Source organism: Balaenoptera physalus (genome assembly GCF_965194825.1).
Source record: "Balaenoptera physalus genome assembly, chromosome: 14".
NCBI lineage: Eukaryota > Metazoa > Chordata > Mammalia > Artiodactyla > Balaenopteridae > Balaenoptera > Balaenoptera physalus.
Window position 1 is genome coordinate 38,703,745 of NC_138893.1, and position 21,222 is coordinate 38,724,966.

The 21,222-nt window shown below is 49.0% G+C and overlaps 1 protein-coding gene across 1 annotated transcript in view; it reads right to left on the reverse strand.

Moving 5' to 3' along the window:
* Positions 1-21,222, reverse strand: part of VWA2 (von Willebrand factor A domain containing 2) — a 58,791-nt gene that overhangs the window by 3,001 nt on the left and 34,568 nt on the right. Inside the window, 15 exon segments of the mRNA XM_082423436.1 lie at positions 2,214-2,522; positions 3,335-3,358; positions 3,361-3,459; positions 4,122-4,316; positions 4,319-4,469; positions 4,471-4,664; positions 5,729-5,982; positions 5,984-6,003; positions 6,007-6,077; positions 6,080-6,263; positions 6,267-6,289; positions 7,293-7,400; positions 8,986-9,041; positions 18,111-18,243; positions 18,804-18,937. Coding sequence (XP_082279562.1) covers positions 2,407-2,522; positions 3,335-3,358; positions 3,361-3,459; positions 4,122-4,316; positions 4,319-4,469; positions 4,471-4,664; positions 5,729-5,982; positions 5,984-6,003; positions 6,007-6,077; positions 6,080-6,263; positions 6,267-6,289; positions 7,293-7,400; positions 8,986-9,041; positions 18,111-18,243; positions 18,804-18,937 — 1,762 coding nt within the window. The 3' untranslated portion in view covers positions 2,214-2,406.

Consider the following 21,222-nt stretch of genomic DNA (forward strand, 5'->3'; position numbering starts at 1 on the left):
CATATAATGATGAAAAAGTCCCTTCAAGTCAAGAACCAGATGCATGCTGTTACCACTACCTTTTTAAAACATTATTCTGAAGGTTCTAGACAATGCAAGATGACAAAAAGCAGTATAAGATTTCAAAAGGAAGAGACAAACCTGTTATTACTTGTAAATGCTATCTTTCTAAAAAAGCAAGAGAATCAAATAATCAACTAATAGAACCAGAGCATTTAGCAAGTTGGCTGGAATAAGGATCATTTGGAGAAAATAAAAGATTTATGATCTATCTGTAGTGTTTAAGTTTTTCCAAGGAGAACATATTTATATATTACATGTGTAATTAAAAGCCAATTTATTTTAAAAGAAAGAAAAAGGGTTGGCTGGGAAAAGATCACTTAAGGCTATCTTGTTAGGAATTCCCTCTGCAGCTACTGGGACCCCAAAAGGGTTGAACTCTTCACACCTTCACTAGAAAAGGTAAAAAAGTTTCAAGGGCTGGGACCTAAAAATAGAAACAGTAAAGCCCTTGATATGTAAGCCCAGGGACCACAGTTTTGTGGGTTTTTTTTTTTTTAAGTCCAATTCAAATAGGACATCAAAATGTCAGCCCTGAACCAGACAAAAAGCCTACGCTATGAAACGATTAAACTGCTGTTAATATAAAGACAAGGGGTTCAGGTAAATTCTGACATCACCTATCAGCACCTGCCAGGTGGGCATGTGACCCTGTCTGATGTCACCTTCTGCCAAGGCAAAAGCAATAATAGGAATGAAAATATCCCTTGAACGCAAATGACTGTCATGCACAGTGCTTGGCACACAGGACTTTTTAACGTCTAACAGAAGCATGGTGATGACCTTTCAAGTACTTTTCTTGCACCAGAAATCCTAAAGTTCTTAAAGCTAAGCAGTACTTAAACCAAGGTAGCCTTGAGTGTTTGCCTATAAAACATCACATTAAGGTATTTACTTTAAAAATAAAAACTGTGATATAGTATTTGGATTTAAATCAGAGATCTACAAAGGCTTCTACCAAAAACCCAACTCCCAACACGACCACCCAGGGGGAGAATTGATTCCTAAATACTGTGGGGTAAGGAAATATCTGGTTCACCAGAAAATATTCCAACTAAGCCTCTTTGCCATTTAGGTACAAAAACTCCTGTTAAATAACCAACATTACTTCTTGAAATATTCCTTTCAAAACCAGGTCTTAAAAAAAAAACCTAAAACCAAGCAGCATAAGATCTACGCCTAAAAAAACAAAACTCCTCCAAGTTTCTTTGTTCTATTATTGATTGAGTTTAAGAATTCTACTCCTGGGGCTTCCCTGGTGGCCCAGTGGTTAAGAATCCACCTGCCAATGCAGGGGACATGGGTTCGAGCCCTGGTCTGGGAAGATCCCACATGCCGCAGAGCTACTAAGCCCGTGCGCCACAACTACTGAGCCTGCGCTCTAGAGCCCATGAGCCACAACTACTGAGCCCACGTGCCACAACTAGTGAAGCCCGTGCTCCACAAGAGGAGCCACTACAATGAGAAGCCCGTGCACTGCAACGAAGAGTAGCCCCCGCTCACCGCAACTAGAGAAAGCCCGTGCGCAGCAATGAAGACCCAATGCAACCAAAAATAATTAAAAAAAAAAAAAAAGAATTCTACTCCTTTCTGCCCCCAAAGGGCAGAGTAAGACAAGCACTCAAGAAACACCCCACAATTAACCCTCCTAAGTAAAGGCTGAGAAGCCCCTCGAAGGGAATGCTGCCCAGTGCCCAGGCCCAGCTCACGTGGCCCCTCGAGACCAGGGCTGTTTGCACACTCAGTCCCTCCCCCAAGGGCAAACAGCTGCTTAATCAGTCACCTTCCAGTCTGGGGCCTTTCCAACTCCCAGACGCGGATCCAGTCACCAAAACAAGTCACAAATGCCACTCAAGCCCCTTTTCAAACTAAGAATGAATCCACCTGGGACATCTTAGGAGAAAGATGTGTTTCAAGGTCCACCCTCTATCTTGAAATGCCACCACGTCAGGGGTCCGAGTGACACTCTCGTCACTGCCTTCTGTTGGGCATGACTGTCCCAACAACGTTCCACTTAGCATCTGTTGTTGGGAAAAGTGAGCTTCAAACAGGCCATCAAAAGCCTCCAGGTTCCTCTGTTCCTCCTCAGGGGAAAGGTGGCAGATGACACCAGCTCAGCAGCGCTCAACTAGGTCAGCAAAGTAAGTACTTACACCTGAAGAGTTTTCAACATCGTCGTTAGGGGGGAAATCAGCTGCTACCGCGTCCCTAGGCAGCAGTGTCTGCAGCTGGGCCCTCTCTTCGCCCTGGGTCAGGAGAGTGGGCAGGAGGGTTCCGGACAGGGCTGAAGGCAGACACACAAAGGACCCCACGAGACGGGATGCTCCGCTGAGGGCAGGCCCCCTTTCAGCGCCCAGGGGACCCAGGCCTTCTTGGTAGCAGCTGGGAGGGGGGCAGCTGCTGCCCTCCTGCAGGCTCTCGGCTGGGGCCACGTGCCTTGGGGGCGTCTCCTCTCAAGGCCCCTGGGAAAGAAGTGAACGTCGAGGACACGAGGAGTGTCTGAGTCCTCTTCTCAACCAACTAGCTGCCTCACGGGCCCCATTATGCCTTGCTCTTACTCCGTAAGCCAAGGAAGAGGTGCCCCTCACATCACGCCTGGTATCGGGAAGCCCACCTCTACCAGTGCCTGAAAACCCAGGCCTCCAATGGGAATCATCCTCTGGCTGCCGCTGCTGTTCTAACTTTAAATGCATGAACAGCGGCCCCAGGTGGGCCAGAGTGCTGCCCAGCAATCACTCTCTACGTCCTTACTCTAGTCCCCTTCTCCCCTGGACAGTTACTAGTTCTCTCCCCTCCTCAACCCCCATGTCTCCCCATCCTCACTGTCAGCTGAGCAAACAGAAACGCTCGGAGCTCCCACCGACTCCCACCGCCACATGTACCCACCCACCTGTACCCGTGCCCACATCCTCTGCCTGCCTTCCAGTTACGCCGGGTCCACTTGCTCCTCCCTCCCAGTCATCAATTTTCATCAATTAGAGTGTGCACAGCACCATCTAATACACTACGTGCTGTACTTACCTGCTGTCTCCCTCACTAGAACGGAAGCTCCACGAGGGCAGAGACTCTCTCTGTCCTGCTTCCTGCTCTGTTCCCCGCACCTAGAACGGCACCTGGGATGTAGGAGGCACCCACTAAATGTTTCCTGCATGAACGAGCAAATGATTGATTCCCTCCACTGATGCCCTAGAGCCTCCTTTGGCTGTGGCCCCGGGGCTCAGGAGGACTCAGAACAGTACCCCAGCTCCCGAGTGCACGCAGGCGCCCCACTCACGGCTCTCGCAGTGCGGCCCTCCCGGCCATCCCGGCACTCGCAGCGGTAGCTCCCGTTGTGCAGGACGCAGGTGCCCTCGCTCATGCACGGACCGGGTGTGCAGAGGTTAACCGGCCGCTTGGCTTCTGCAAGGGAGCACGTGCCAGCAGACCCAGCCTGGGCTGGCCCCGAAGACCCCGCTCTAAGGAAGCCCAGTACAGAGGCGAGGCCACCAGAGCAGAGTCTTACACATCTTAGTGGCTCCATGGGCCTTTGAGCCACAGGTTAGTTGGGCCCCATACCGCATGGCTGGTCAAAGACCCGACTTCCACCCAGCGTTCCTACACGTGCACAGAGACTCCCTCTCTCGGACGGGCCGTGCACAGAGCAGTGCTTATTGTTATTATTATGGCCACGTGCTTTTTAAAGAGTGGAAAGGATGTCACTGGCAAAAGGAAGGCTTGGAGTCAGGCTGTCCTGGCTGTGTCTGCTCCTACCAAGGTCAGTGCCAACCCAGGGTCCTATGCGTATCCTAATGACGTCTTCTTTTTAAGTGGGGTGCACACATTCTCAAGTCTGGGAAGAGGTGCCTGTGTTAAATTCTCTGCACCTTAAATGTCAAATGGGGCCAGTTGTGCATGCCTCCTGCAGAGTTTCGTGTGAGTGTGGCCCTTAGCATAAAGCCCGGCATGTGGAAAGCGCCCGGCAGTTGGGAGGAGTTGCTGTCCCTGTAATGATGTACATGAAGGCTCGGGCTGAGGTCCTCCCTCGGAGGCGGCCCCGAGGGTGTGGATCGCCCCCCACTCACCTCTGCATATCCACTCGATGAATGTGTCCCGGTGGTGCCTCAGGTCTGCGTAGGCTGCCACGTGGATCAGGGAGTCCCGGGGACCTGTGAGCCTCCGCAGTGCCTCCCTCAGGACGGGCCTCACGCCCATCACCAAGACAGAGACACCGTTGTCCCTCAGCTTCTGGGCAGGGACGGCCACGCCCTCTGCCCCCTCCCACCCGTGACCACCACCGCAGCCTTGGGGACACGAGGCTGGGCGCCCCTCTGGACCATCATCACCTTGTCATAGATGTGCAGCAAGGCCGTGCCTGCCAAGCCCACCCCACCCAGGTAGGGGGCCTGGCTCCTGGCCTGCAGTGCTACAGTGCCGGGGGTCCAGCCCAAAAGCTGTCTGGACCCGGCCACCATACACCACCAGGCCCATCTGTGTCACATCAGGGCTCACGTCAAACCGGAGGGCACAGCGTCTCACGAAGCTCTGCATCTGGGCGAAGTCCTCAGGCCCCACAGAGGCCGAGGCGTCCAACATGAAGACCAGGTCCAGCGACTGGGCCTGGCAGCCTGTAGAACAAGCAGAGTGGACCTCAGGGGGCAGCAAAGTGAGGACTGCTCTGGGGTGAGCGGAGCCCAGGTCAGCCGGTCTGCTGTCTGTCCACTGCAGTATCCGTCCTCCACCCTCTCCTAGAATGGCAGCAGGACACGTGAATGCTCAGCTAGACCACATTCCTAGCCTCCCTGGCAGCCGGGTGTGGCCACATGACAAGTTCTATATAATGGGTTGTGATTGCAAGTAATTGTGCAATTTCCAAGTTATGTCCTCAAAAGGAAGCTGCTTGCCTTCCACTTCCCCTCTGCCTCTTCCTGCTGTCTGAGAAACAGTGACCCTGAAGTCAGAGGTGGAACCACAAGATAGCCAAGCCACCCTGCTGGGCGCCCTGGGCGCTCACCTCTGAACTGTTATGTGAGAGGAATAAACGTCCACTGTGCGTAAGCCATTGAGCTCCGGGGCCTCATCTATGCCATTACGGAGTGCCCTCCATGCGCCGTGCACTGTACACAAGGCACTGATTATACCATGTGGACAAAACTGCCAATGCCTGTCCTTGATGGGCTGACAAACATGAAACCAACAAAGAATTACAAACTATGTGAGCAGCCATGGAGGAAAGGAGCAGGGTGCTGTGAGAGGGACCAGCAGGGGCGACATGGGTGGGCAAGGATGGGGTCAGGGCTCCTCTGAGGAGCGACATTTCAGCTGAAGACTGAAGATTCAGAACTCCTTATTAACAATAATAAATAACAAATAATAATAAATAGCAATACCTACCATTCTGAGCGTACATTCTGAGCTTACTGTGTACTAGTGTGTATGTTGCTTGTCTTACTTAACCCTCACAAAAGCCCCTCTGGAGGTACTACTATTAGTCCAATTTTACTGACCAGTAAAGCGAGAAGTTACTCATCACAAGGCTAGCATATAGAAGAGTCGGGCTGTGCTTGCGCCCCCAAGTACAGGCTCTGGTTAAGTCGCTACCAAAGGGAGGAAGGGCCTGCCACTGGCCAGCTGGCCCCTGGGTCGGGCGAGGCTGGCCCGCAGCTGGCGCCGGTGCAGGACTGGTCCTTACCTGGGCACTGCTGGCTGCACCGCATTCCCTGCAGCTTCGGGATTTGGCCGAACAGGTCCTGCGGGCCGGCGTAGATCATAATGTGCTCCGAGCTGCCCGTGACCTCCTCCAGCTCCGCCCGCACGGCCTCGCTGCCCACGCCCAGCAGGAGCATCTTCCGGGCCCTGGCGAAACGCGCCGGGCCGGGCACCTGGTCCTGAGAGCGCGCCTCGGTCATCAGGACCACGGCCCTGCGGGGCCAGTCCAGGCCCGTTCCCAAAGCCGCGCTCCGCCGCCTACCGCAGGGCCCATTCTGTCAGGGTGGCACCACCACCGAAGGGCAGGTCGTCAAGGCTCCCGACCAGGTCCGCACGTCCCGGTACGCGCCCGCGGTCATGGCCACGGCCAGCTCGGCGCCGTAGTGGGCCACGCCCATGCGTGCCCGGGAGTCCTCGCTCAGCGCCGCTGGCACGAACCGCTTCACAGAGGCCTTGGCCCGCAGGAAGCCCTCCGGGGTGGCAGCCGCCGAGCCGGCCAGCGGGAAGAGCACGTCGGCTCAGCACTCCAGGCTCAGCTTTGGGGCTGCCAGGATCACAGCAGCCGTCACGCTGTGGAGCACGCAGACCACTGTCCCACTCGGGACCCCCAGCTGCCACGTGGGGCTGGAGCCGCCTGCCTCCCAGGAGGGAGATGGGACACTGACACAGAGGCTTCAGGGCCTAGTGACCAGTGCAGGTCACAGGGTTAGACACGGCCGGACACAGAGCTCCCTGGCTCCTACCAAGTGTCTCCAGCTCACTACTCTTTCAAAAGAAAAATAGAATCTATAACTTTTTCCCATTATGGTTAGTGCTTCTTGTGTCCTGTTGGAGAAATCTTTGTCTACCCCAAGATCATGAAGATACGCTCCTATGTTTTCTTCCAGAAGCTTCACAACTTTGCCTTTTGCATTTAAATCTATGATCCATCTGGACTTGATTTTTTGTGTAGCTTGTGAGGTAAGGAGTCAACATACATATTTTTTTCCCATATACGTCTCCAATTGACCCAGCACTACAGTTTTTAAAAAGTTACTATTTAACAAGTCCCGTCCTATGTGTCAAGCATTGTGCTAAGAATCTTATTTCAAACTCCCATAACCGTAAGGGGTAAAGTCAGTTATAATCTTCATTTCACAGTTTTAAAACCAAAAGGGGTTGAAGCTTCTCACTCCTCCTCTTCTTGGAAGAGGGGAGAAGAGACTCAGCCCAGAACCAGGACCCAGTTCGGCCAGCTCCAGCCTGCAGCCGGGCTCCGCGAGGCTCACAGATCAAGCAGCAGCCATTCTAAAGCTAAGAAGCCAGGAGCCGTGTCCTACCCAGAGCTCCACCACCTGAGTTACTTTTTCATGGAACCCTCATTTGAGACATCAGATCAGTGGTGTACTTGAAAAGCAGGTGGCCCTAACTCCAGGGCCAGTTCCTACCTAGTAGCTAAAAGGGTGGCAGGTGAGAAGCAGGAGCCCCGGCTCCACTGCTCCCCAACAGTCACCCCGGCTCCACTGCTCCCCAACAGTCAGAGTCTGGGAAGTCCTGTGCACACGTACCGCAGTCAGCCTCCCCTCCAAAGGCCGGCGGGCAGAGGCAGTGGTACCTGTCCAGTCCTTCTGGAACACACGTGCCTCCATTCTGGCAGGGCTGCGAGTCACAGGGGCCTATCAGAGAGATGCCTGTTAACAGCCTGGCACATCAGCCCAGAGATGTGAAGGGGTTTGGCTACCCTGCCCCACCAGGGCCCAGCCCCTTCCTTTCCCCAGATGCACTAGGAAATTAGTCTCAACACCTGTAGCAAAGAGGAAAAGGAAAGCAAATGAGGTACGTAAGGCGGGGTTAGGGTGTAGGTGGTAACAGACACTCAATGGTGGGCTCAGTAAGGCCCTGTGTGAATTACAGGCTCACTTGGGGATCTGCCAATGGGATCTGGCTCCTGGCTCTGATACTGGGAACACGTGTTATGGACTGATTTTCTACCCCCCCCACCTCCAAATTTATATGTAGGAGTCCAAACCCCCAATACCTTAAAAATGTTAATCTAGTACTTGGTGGGCACATGATTGTAATTAAAGTATACACTTCTGGAAGGTAGGAATTATCGAGGGTAACTCTGGGCTCCTAGGCCAGCAGTTCTGTCAGTTGGAGTTTCATGCAAACAACTGAGGGCTCATTAACAGCGCCAACAGTGGCCTTTAACTGAGCAGCTATTATGGGGCCAGGTATTGTGCTAAGCGCTACACATGTATGATCTCACTTCACTGATACAACTGGATGAAGCAGGTACTGTGAACCGCCATGTCACAGATGAGGAAGCTGAAACCTGACGAACAGAAGTCACGTGCTGAAGGTCAGCTACTTGGAAAGTGGCAGAGCTGGGACTCAAACACAGGTCACTGTGGTTCCAAAACCGTAAGTCCTTGAGCTTTAATTTCTGAGCAGAAACAACCCCACTTTCAGTTCCTCCCGTGTGTCAGAGACCAGCCACGTTGGAACTTTAAAATAAGATGCCCGAAGGATCACCTAACCCCAGGCAGGAAGCACCATCCTGCTTGCACACAGAGCCTCTGGCTCTGCTTTCGAGGGACGGACTCCCGACCTCATAGGAGTAGCATATCCACACAAGCACTGATGCCAAGACACTTCAGGGTGATTTCTGTGCTCCTGGGTCAGTGAGATGCACTAGACCCCGCGGTGAGGAGCAGTGAGGGCCCGTTGGGAAGCCAGGCTGCATGATCTTAATGGTGTTGAAAAGTCCTCCTGTTTGCTTGGGACTTTGTAGCTGATGAAGCACTTTGGTGGACATCACCTACTGAATCTTCCCTAGGATCCCTTGTATGGTACCCCCTATCATCCAGAGCAGGGAAATGGGGAGTCCAGACATGGGGCAAACGTTACCCCATTTTACAGAGGAGGAAAGTGAGGCTCAGGTATCTTGCCCTGAGTTTGGTGCTAGATGTGAGGCTTTCTGTCTGCACAGCTGGGGCTCAGTGAACGCCCTGCTCTGCCTCTTGTCAATGCAAGGGGCCCTGGTTAAGGAAGTAATTCCAAAGCCTTCACTCCCTTTCTCAGTGAAAATATACCACTGAGCAAGGGAGGCATGAGTATGGCATGAGCAGAGGAAATGCCTGTCCCTGTACCCTGGAGCTCGGTCCAACCCCACCCGCTGCCCCAGTATACATGCCCCTTTGGGAGCCAGCCTAGTCCCAGGGCCAGAAAGAAGAGGAGAATCCAAGAGGCAGACTGTACCTGGGCGGGTGGTCCTGTAGCAGGTGGCAGGGTGGGTTAAGAACACTCTCTTCCAGCTACAACCCAAGGAAACAAATGGTAGAGATCAAAGGTTTAACAGGAGAGGGTATTTAAAACACTAAAAGCTGACACAAGATGCCAATGCAGAAGCAAGTCAAGAAAGACTTGGTTCTTTTGTTTTTCCTGATTCTACCCAACTTTTATCTGCACATAGAGTAGGAAATGTTTCAAACTACTCAATTAAAAAAAAAAGATAATGGAAGCTGGCTATCATGTCAGAAATTAGAGATATCTGTGTTCAATACTCTGAACTACAGCAACAGCTTTCTATTACGAGTTACTTTCTGGGACCAGCACAATGAGTGGGGGGTGGGAAATACTGGGATTAGGCAACTGGATTCTGGTTATGTGACCCCAGGCAAGTTACTTTCCTTCTCTGGTCTTCCATTCCCTCTTCTATATAGCAACTCTGTAGTTTTCAACTGTGTTCCTCAGAGCCTCAGTGGAGAGGGAAGGGGACTGTCCAGGGCTCCTCCAGTGCCCCAGCCCCACCTCCCCACCCCAAATGTGCTTTTCCTGGTCTGCATAACAAGTGTCCATACGAGGCTCCGTAGCTCAGGAGGATTTGCAAACCACTGGCTGGTCTCAATGACCTCTGAGGTCGGTTTGAGTGACAACCTCCTGTGACAACACAAGGGCCACCATTCCTGTGCTGGCTTCCATGCTCCAGCCCTCCCCCTCGTTACTTCAAGTCCTCGGCTACTTGAAGAGACAGCAGTCTCCTCTTCCAGATGGGGAAATGGGTTCAGGGCTGAATTAAGTTGCCCAAAGTCACACGGTTACCAGAACACAGCAGAGCTGGGATCCGAACTCCACCTCCCACTCCAAAGCCCATGCATCCTGCCCTCTGGGCCTCGCCTCCTGGCTCTCCTGAGTCTGTGGGGCGATGGGCCGACCATAGAGGAGGGGGTCCTCGTCCCTCAGGCAGAAAGCCCTCCTCTTGGCTGGCAGCAGCTCCACGGATGGCCTCATCTAAGGAGATTCTCTTGGGGCCTTCGTGACAAAGTTCTCTAAAACTTGCCAAAGAGCATTTCTCCTGGTGAGATCCCACCCAGGGCTGCTCACCTCAGGGACAGGCTAATTGGGCTCACCTCTAGGGCAGGGGCTTTCCTGAGGCAAAACATCCACTTGGGATAAAAGCCAAGTCAGACATCCACAGAAAGATAGAGAAGATGAAAAGGCAGAAGGCTATGTACCAGATGAAGGAACAAGAAAAAAACCCAGAAAAACAACTAAATTAAGTGGAGATAGGCAACCTTCCAGAAAAAGAATTCAGAATAATGATAGTGAAGATGATCCAGGACCTCGGAAAAAGAATGGAGGCAAAGATCGAGAGGATGCAAGAAATGTTTAACAAAGACCTAGAAGAATTAAAGAACAAACAAACAGAGATGAACAATACAATAACTGAAATGAAAACTACACTAGAAGGAATCAATAGCAGAATAACTGAGGCAGAGAATGGGTAAGTGACCTGGAAGACAGAATGGTGGAATTCACTGTTGTGGAACAGAATAAAGAAAAAAGAATGAAAAGAAATGAAGACAGCCTAAGAGACCTCTGGGACAACATTAAACACAACAATATTCGCATTATAGGGGTCCCAGAAGGAGAAGAGAGAGAGAAAGGACCCGAGAAAATATTTGAAGAGATTATAGTCGAAAACTTCCCTAACATGGGAAAGGAAATAGCCACCCAAGTCCAGGAAGCGCAGCGAGTCCCATACGGGATAAACCCAAGGAGAAACACGCCAAGACACATAGTAATCAAATTGGCAAAAATTAAAGACAAAGAAAAATTATTGAAAGCAGCAAGGGAAAAACAACAAATAACATACAAGGGAACACTCACAAGGTTAATAGCTGATTTCTCAGCAGAAACTCTACAAGCCAGAAGGGAGTGGCATGATATACTTAAAGTGATGAAAGGGAAGAACTTACAACCAAGATTACGCTACCCAGCAAGGATCTCATTCAGATTCGATGGAGAAATCAAAAGCTTTACAGACAAGCAAAAGCTAAGAGAATTCAGCACAGCAAACCAGCTCTACAACAAATGCTAAAGGAACTTCTCTAAGTGGGAAACACAAGAAAAGAAAAGGATCTACAAAAACAAACCCAAAACAATTAAGAAAATGGTCATAGGAACATACATATCAATAATTACCTTAAACGTGAATGGATTAAATGCTCCAACCAAAAGACACAGGCTTGCTGTATGGATACAAAAACAAGACCCATATATATGCTGTCTACAAGAGACCCACTTCAGACCTAGGGACACATACAGGCTGAAAGTGAGGGGATGGAAAAAGATATTCCATGAAAATGGAAATCAAAAGAAAGCTGGGGCTTCCCTGGTGGCGCAGTGGTTAAGAATCCGCCTGCCAATGTGGGGGACATGGGTTCGAGCCCTGGTCCGGGAAGATCCCACATGCCGCGGAGCAACTAAGCCCGTGCGCCACAACTACTGAGCCTGCGCTCTAGAGCCCTCGAGCAACAACTACTGAAGCCTGTGCGCCTAGAGCCCGTGCTCCGCAGCAAGAGAAGCCGCTGCAATGAGAAGCCCGCGCACCACAACGAAGAGTAGCCCCCGCTCACCACAACTAGAGAAGGCCCACTCGCAGCAACGAAGACCCAACGCAGCCTAAATAAATAAATAAATAAATTTAAAAAAAAAAAAAAAAAAAAGAAAGCTGGAGTAGCTATACTCATATCAGATAAAATAGACTTTAAAATAAAGAATGTTACAAGAGACAAGGAAGGACACTACATAATGATCAAGGGATCAATCCAAGAAGAATATATAGCAATTATAAATATATATGCACCCAACATAGGAGCACCTCAACACATAAGGCAACTGTTAAGAGCTATAAAAGAGGAAATCGACAGTAACACAATAATAGTGGGGGACTTTAACACCTCACTTACACCAATGGACAGATCATCCAAAATGAAAATAAATAAGGAAACAGAAGCTTTAAATGACACAATAGACCAGATAGATTTAATTGATATTTATAGGACATTCCATCCAAAAACAGCAGATTACACGTTCTTCTCAAGTGCGCACGGAACATTCTCCAGGATAGATCACATCTTGGGTCACAAATCAAGCCTCAGTAAATTTAAGAAAATTGAAATCATATCAAGCATCTTTTCTGACCACACTGCTATGAGATTAGAAATGAATTACAGGGAAAAAAACCGTAAAAAACACAAACACATGGAGGCTAAACAATACGTTACTAAATAACCAAGAGATCACTGAAGAAATCAAAGAGGAAATCAAAAAATACCTAGAGACAAACGACAATGAAAACACAATGATCCAAAACCTATGGGATGCACCAAAAGTAGTTCTAAGAGGGAAATTTATAGCTATACAAGCCTACCTCAAGAAACAAGAAAAATCTCAAGTAAACAATCTAACCTTACACCTAAAGGAACTAGAGAAAGAAGAAAGAAGAACAAACAAAACCCAAAGTTAGCAGAAGGAAAGAAATCATAAAGATCAGAGCAGAAATAAATGAAATAGAAACAAAGAAAACAATAGCAAAGATCAATAAAACTAAAAGCTGGTTCTTTGAGAAGATAAACAAAATTGATAAACCATTAGCCAGACTCATCAAGAAAGAGAGGGAGAGGGCTCAAATCAATAAAATCAGAAATGAAAAAGGAGAAGTTACAACAGACACCGCAGAAATACAAAGCATCCTAAGAGACTACTACAAGCAACTCTATGCCAATAAAATGGACAACCTGGAAGAAATGGACAAATTCTTAGAAAGGTATAACCTTCCAAGACTGAACCAGGAAGAAATAGAAAATATGAACAGACCAATCACAATCACTGAAATTGAAACTGTGATTAAAAATCTTCCAACAAACAAAAGTCCAGGACCAGATGGCTTCACAGGTGAATTCTATCAAACACTTAGAGAAGAGCTAACACCCATCCTTCTCAAACTCTTCCAAAAAATTGCAGAGGAAGGAACACTCCCAAACTCATTCTATGAGGCCACCATCAATCTGATACCAAAACCAGACAAAGATATTACAAAAGAAGAAAATTACAGACCAATATCACTGATGAATATAGATGCAAAATTCCTCAACAAAATACTAGCAAACAGAATCCAACAACACATTAAAAGGATCATACACCATGATCAAGTGGGATTTATCCCAGGGATGCAAGGATTCTTCAATATATGCAAATCAATCAATGTGATACACCATATTAACAAATTGAAGAATAAAAACCATATGATCATCTCAACAGATGCAGAAAAAGCTTTTGACAAAATTCAACACCATTTATGATAAAAACTCTCCAGAAAGTGGGCACAGAGGGAACCTACCTCAACATAATAAAGGCCATATACGACAAACCCACAGCAAACATTCTCAATGGTGAAAAACTGAAAGCATTTCCTCTAAGATCAGGAACGAGACAAGAATGTCCACTCTCACCACTGTTATTCAACATAGTTTTGGAAGTCCTAGCCACGGCAATCAGAGAAGAAATAAAAGGAATACAAATTGGAAAAGAAGAAGTAAACCTGTCACTGTTTGCAGATGACATGACACTATACATAGAGAATCGTAAAGATGCTACGAGAAAACTACTAGAGCTAATCAATGAATTTGGTAAAGTTGCAGGATACAAAATTAATGCACAGAAATCTCTTGCATTCCTATACACTAATGATGAAAAATCTGAAAGAGAAATTAAGGAAACACTCCCATTTACCATTGCAACAAAAAGAATAAAAATACCTAGGAATAAACCTAGCTAGGGAGACAAAAGATCTGTATGCAGAAAACTATAAGACACTGATGAAGGAAATTAAAGATAATACCAACAGATGGAGAGATATACCATGTTCTTGGATTGGAAGAATCAACATTGTGAAAATGACTATACTACCCAAAGCAATCTACAGATTCAATGCAATCCCTATCAAGTTACCAATGGCATTTTTTACAGAACTAGAACAAATCACCTTAACATCTGTATGGAGACACAAAAGACCCCGAATAGCCAAAGCAGTCTTGAGGGAAAAAAACGGAGCTGGAGGAATCAGACTCCCTGACTTCAGACTATACTACAAAGCTACAGTAATCAAGACAATATGGTACTGGCACAAAAACAGAAACAGAGATCAGTGGAACAAGATAGAAAGCCCAGAGAGAAAGCCATGCACCTATGGTCAACTAATCTATGACAAAGGAGGCAAAGATATACAATGGAGAAAAGACAGTCTCTTCAATAAGTGGTGCTGGGAAAACTGGACAGCTACATGTAAAAGAATGAAATTAGAACACTCCCTAACACCATACTCAAAAATAAACTCAAAATGGATTCGAGACCTAAATGTAAGACCGGACACTATAAAACTCTTAGAGGAAAACATAGGAAGAACACTCCTTGACATAAATCACAGCAAGATCTTTTTTGATCCACCTCCCAGAGTAATGGAAATAAAAACAAAAATAAACAAATGGGACCTAATGAAACTTCAAAGCTTTTGCACAGCAAAGGAAACCATAAACAAGACGAAAAGACAACCCTCAGAATGGGAGAAAATATTTGCAAATGAATCAACGGACAAAGGATTAATCTCCAAAATATATAAACACCTCATGCAGCTCAATATTAAAGATCAAACAACCCAATCCAAAAATAGGCAGAAGACCTAAATAGACATTTCTCCAAAGAAGACATACACATGGCCAAGAAGCACATGAAAAGCTGCTCAACATCACTAATTATTAGAGAAATGCAAATCAAAACTACAATGAGGTATCACCTCACACCAGTTAGAATGGGCATCATCAGAAAATCTACAAACAACAAATGCTGGAGAGGGTGTGGAGAAAAGGGAACCCTCTTGCACTGTTGGTGGGAATGTAAATTGATACAGCCACTATGGAGAACAGTATGGAGGTTCCTTAAAAAACTAAAAATAGATTTACCATATGATCCAGCAATCCCACTACTGGGCATATACCCAGAGAAAACCATAATTCAAAAAGACACATGCACCCCAATGTTCACTGCAGCACTATTTACAATAGCCAGGTCATGGAAGCAACCTAAATGCCCATCGACAGACGAATGGATAAAGAAGTTGTGGTACATATCTACAATGGAATATTACTCAGCCATAAAAAGGAACGAAATTGAGTCATTTGTTGAGACGTGGATGGACCTAGAGACTGTCATACAGAGTGAAGTAAGTCAGAAAGAGGAAAACAAATGTCATATATTAACGCAGGTATGTGGAACTTAGAAAAATGGTACAGATGAACCGGTTTGCAGGGCAGGAGTTGAGACACAGATAGAGAACAAACGTATGGACACCAAGGGGGGAAAACCACGGTGGGGTGGGGATGGTGGTGTGCTGAATTGGGCGATTGGGATTGACATGTATACACCGATGTGTAAAACTGATGACTAATAAGAACCTGCAGTATAAAAAAACAAACAAAAAAACAATACTAAACTTTCTTTGGGTTATTTGTATGGAAATATGTTAATATAAATGTTTCAGACATTACATGAAATTTCTAAAAATCTTATATGTTCTGGTATAATGTTATAAGTCATAATTCTAGTTATTACTTTAAAATGTATATCTCAGAAATAAATTTCCTTGTCAACTGCATTATTATGAACTTTCATCAAATCTTTAACTGTGGTCATTTTTAAGTCTTTTGTCATTTACAGACAGTTCTGGGTGTACTCTGATGATTTTGCAAATATGTTCCTATAAGAGGGTTTCATCTTCAAGGAATTCATGGAAAAGACTGACAAGTACAGGTTTCTGGTAACTGACTGTACTGCTGAACTGAATGAATAAGCATTTTCAGAACTCTAATGGAAAACTGATGAATTCATAAAAGTGCTAACAAAAGATCAATATGAAAAAAAAATTAATTACATGGGACTGAGTGAACTGATGAGGATGATTATAATTTTTGTGACTTTCTGTTTGAATAAAAAAAAAAAATCCCACAAGGACTCAGAAGCAAAAATATACAAATCAATTTTCACTGCAAAGTAAAGGACCTGTTACAGTGGAGGATTACTGGACTGAATGTCAATATTATGAAATAGTATGAGTGTGTTTTGTGTTTGGTAATTGCAATCATTGTTGCTTTTGTTGTGGTCATCCATTTACAATGCTTGGTGTCAGTTTATTTATCTCTTGTAAAAATAAAATACAGTGTGTGTGTGTGGAAAAAAAAAAAAAAAGCCAAGTCAACTACGAACTCAAGGGGTTGCTGAAATCAAAACTGTGCCAAGCTGCCAGCTCATTAAAGAGAACTCTTCTCCCCCTCCGTGTCTACTCCTCGTGACCTCATAAAACCACACGTCCTAGCCCAGGAAGCTCCACGGGTCCTGCCCTCCCTACCCAGGCCTACAGGAGCCAGCGTTGTTGAGCAGACACTATCCACAGGGCTTCGCCTGGGCCTGTACTCAGCTAGTCCCCCACCTCCCTCAGGTCTGGTCCCTGCCCACTCTAATTAAAACTGCAACCCTACCCTCTACTTACCCCACCCTGTCCCACCCCGCATCCTTTCCCCTACTGCACTTACCACCACCTAGTAGTTCATTTAGGTATTCACTTTGTTCATTGCTGCCTTTTGCTCATGAGAGCAGATTTGTTTCCGAGACGCTCAGGCTGATTCCCCAGGACCTGGGGCAGTGCTGGGAACTTAGGAGAGCCTCCGTGAGTATTTCTTGAATGAGGGGATTGATGAAAAGCCTACTATATGCATTATTCTAGGAGCCTGCAATGTCAGTGCATTCTACGAATTAACTCGCTGCGTGCTCCTGACAATCCTCTGGGGCAGGTCCTGTTATCACCCACTTGCCGAATGTGGAAACAGACAGCGGGAGGTTCCCAGCTCACTAGTGGTGATGCCCCCAGCATCTGAGCACATAGCCATGAAGTGTACTCTACCCACCAGCCTCTCCCAGGGCTTCCAGCTCTGGATGCCTCTGCCCACTGCTACCCGGTTCCCACATCTCTCGAGACTGCTCAAGCAACCCCTCCTCCATGACGTGTGGGGAGGACAGGCCCCATCGCAGCACTTGGGAGGCTCTCTCTGGACCACGAGCTTCTTGGGGCCGCGACTGTGCCTGCCTCCTCGCTGGACCCTGCCTGGCTCAGAGTGAGGACTTAAACATGTTCACCAGGGAATGAAGAACTACCTCCTTTCACTCGAAAGTGCAGGTTCAGAAGAGAGCCTCTAGTGGCCTCTGACACGGCACGAGGCCCCACTTCCTCTGAGCCACGTGGGGGGCACCGCCCTTCCCTGCTGAGATGGCGTTTGGACTCTGCAGCGACCCAACACGGCCCTCCCGGCTTCTCAGCCGCTCCATCTCACTGCTGTGCACGCTCTGATCTCATCGCTGAGGCCAGGCCAAGGGGCCAAGGCGCAGCTGGTTCAAACGCTACCCTGGCCCTCCAGAAAGGACTAGAGGGCGAGATCATGAGCTGCTGACCAGGTGCCGCACTGGAGGTGGTCCGGATAAAGGGGGACGATCTGGGGGTCTGCGGGGCAGAGGCTGAGAGCCGGGCGGTGGGTGCTCTTGAATGCCTGAGCTCCGGTCCTGAAGAACCCAGCATTCTCCACGGCCTCCACAACCGGAATTCATCTAAGCACCTTAAGCCTCTTGCCTTGCTCAGCCCCCATACATATGGAAACTGGTGATCAGAGGGACCGAATTAGCAGACCACTATCCCAAGTCCGGACCACTGCCCTGTCAGACCAGCTTTTGGCTGATTTACCAGCCTTCAGAATGGCTGTGACCCAGGCCCTGGGCTCCTGGGCGGTGTGTCTAAAAGACTCTGACACGGAGTAGCTGTGCCCCTGCCTGGGTCCCCGGAGCTCTGTCCCTGCCTACCTCCCAGGTCTCCTCCAATCCCTGTCACACACTCCACAGTCAAGGCCCTGGAGAGCCGCTCTCCCTGCAGCCCATGAGCACTTGGCCCTTCCCGCCCAGGCCCTGCCCGCAGGCTCTGACCCCACACCTTGTGGACAAACCTGGAAAAGGGACAGAGCGCAGCCAGCACGGCCTTGGTCCCCCGAGATCCCCTCCAGCACGGGGCCTGGCCGGCAAGCTGCCTGACCATCTCCAGCGTCCTGCGCTCACAGGGCTGAGGCTGGACCTTGCAGTCTGTGTCCACCGTGCATACCCGAGGCAGGGAAGACAGGGTTACGCCCCCTTCCTCCGCCCGTGGGCCCACCACCCTCAGCCCTGGCTCTTCCCCAGCAGAGTACACGGGGGAGGGGCAGACGGTCTCCGAGCACCTCCTCTGCACAAGCCCCGCCCCACACCGCTCTCCCATCCTATGCACACGTGCACCTTTTGTACAACGTACTTCACTCTAGCTCCTGGATGGAGGCCGACGAAGATGACAGGGAACACGGGGATCTCACCCCCAGATGAGGCCTCCCTGTGCCGACAGCAGGGGAGCGGACCCCACCGGATCTGAGCCTCTCCACCCCGTGCGACAAGTTCGGAATTCCCAGCCTGGAACCCCACAGGGCCTGACACAGGGCGGGAGAACAGAGCAGAGTGCCCCAGGGCCGAGGCTGCTGGGCTCCATTCCTCTTCCCTCCCTCTCAGGGGGACCTCCCGAGTCCTGACCTCCAGCCTTGGGGAACCCTCCTCACCCCCAGCCCGCTTCCATACAGGCGACGCCACTCCTTTCCACACGGAAAGGCCTTACTCACCCGGAAAGGCAATGGTGCACGTGGCAGAGCCGCTGAGGGTGCTGGAGAGGCCGTGGGCGCCGTCCCCCACCTGCTCGGCCATCAGCACGTGCTGCCCCCTTGGCTCGCTGGCCAGCGTGCGCGGCTCCTCCCACCTGTGCCCCGAGCCCCCGGCCGAGAAGTTACAACGGCTCATCGCCCCGCACTCACCCCCCTCCTATCCACCCGCCTCCTAGACGCTGGGCTCCCTGTGGACAGCCCCGCCACCCACTGATGCAGGAGCCACAGAGCTGCAACCTCATCCACCTAGGACACAGGTAAGGTCTAGAAGTGAAGCACAGAAGGACCTCGAGGATGCTCAGCCATGGTCATCACGTGCACACGCTGCAGTCCACGAACTTCCTCAGAGGAGAGCCTCACCCTCAGACCGTCGGCTCTTATTTGAGACAGCGTCCTAACAGATTTAGTCGTCGGGTTTTGCAATCCATAGCTGATGAGAAAAATTTAACCAGAGGGCTTCCCTGGGGGCACAGTGGTTAAGAATCCACCTGCCAATGCAGGGGACACGGGTTTGAGCCCTGGTCCGGGAAGATCCCACATGCCGTGGAGCAACTAAGCCCGTGCGCCACAACTACTGAGCCCGAGTGCCACAACTACTGAAGCCTGTGCGCCTAGAGCCTGTGCTCTGCAACCAGAGAAGCCACCGCAATGAGAAGCCCGCGCAACACAACGAAGAGTAGCCCCTGCTTGCTGCAACTAGAGAAAAGCCCGCACACAGCAACGAAGCCCCAACACAGCCAAATATTAAAAAAAAAAAAATTTAACTAGAAAGGAAGTGAAGGAAAGTGGTTCTAGGTGACAGCAAGAGAAGAAAAAACAGGGACAGCTAGTAATAGAAGAAAAAAAAATCCTGAAGAATTATAAATAGTGGCAATAAGAACTCACAGGCCAGCAACATGAGGCCGTGTAGAGGCAGGAGCTGGCATAGTTCGACAACCAGAGGGCACTGTTAGTGTCCAGAACAGAAATGCTGTGGGGGATGATGACCGTAGGGCATGAAGAAAGGGTTAAATGATGCTGAGAAACCTGTTTTTAAGAAGACAAGGCAGTCAGTGACACATCTAGAATCCTGCCTATCAAAAATTCATCAAAATAGACCACGGCTTGGCAATACAGCAAAACCTTCATGCATCTCTAAACCTCCTCATGTCAAGCTCCCCATTCTCCTCTGAAGCCACAGAAACCAGACACTTTGCCCAGCACCTAGGACAGCGCCTGGCACACAGAGGGGCTTCTCAGTTCCGGACTCACATTAGCGTTGAGTGGGCAGCTCTGCCGGGCCGCACCCTTCGCTCTCCCGGCCCCCAAAACAGACCTTCTTAAAAGCTCCCTGGGTAATTCAGATGCTCAGCCAGAGCTGAGAACTGTCAGAGAAGGGGCTCAATATACACTAAAAGGGGGAAAGAGTTTGAACAGGCAACAGTCTTTAATCTCACACTGCAGTGGTTCTCAGACTTTGGCGGCATCAGAATCACTGAGGGGCCAGAAAAACCACAGATTGAGGCCCCTTGCCCCAGAGTTTTGGATCCAGTGCAGCGGGGCCTGAGTGTGTGCATTTCTATAGCAAGCTCCCCGGTAATGCTGACACTGCTGGTCCACGGAACACACCTGGAGAACCACTGGTCAACAGCGAGCTGGCCTCTTACTAGGAGTGGGGAGGGGTCAGGCAGGCCTGGAAGTCCAACAGGCTTTCTCAGCAGCCTCCTGTGTCTGCAGCTCAGGCTTTCATATCTGAGCCGTGCCCCCTCTTCTGAGCAATGGCTTCTTGATTTCCCTACACTAGGGGAGCTCAAAGTATGGTGTGTGGGCCAGTGAAGAGCTCCAAACTGTTTCACCCTGATTCAGAATCCGGTAAGTATAGACACCAAGCATTTAGAAACTAATCGTACAGCAGCTTGACAGATTCATTTTATGTCTGCTGGGTCAAATAATAAATATCTGAGTTTCTATCTTGTTTTTATTTCATCTTTCTAGTAACTCATTTTTATTGTATTTTTTAAAAAAAGTATCGTTCATGATGGATTAGAAAAAAAACCAAACTGGACCTTCACCACAGATAGCTTGAGAAGCGCTACTCCAGCCAGCAGCCGGAGAAGAAAGCCCCAGAACGGGCCAGTATTTCCACCCATGGGAGATTCCATCCTCAGTGACAAACCTTTGGGCAAATACTACGTGCGAGGCACTCTATTCGGCCCTATGCGGGGATGAGGGTGGGCAGGGAGCCACGAAGTAACGCCCACTCTCCTCTCTCAAGGGGTTTATACTCCTTGTATCTGAGGACACAGAAAGAGCCAGCCATAGGCAGCTTGTGTTTAATACCAACTTATTGGCCATGACGACACCAACGATGGTGGTGGTGGCTGCCATCATTGTCGCCAGG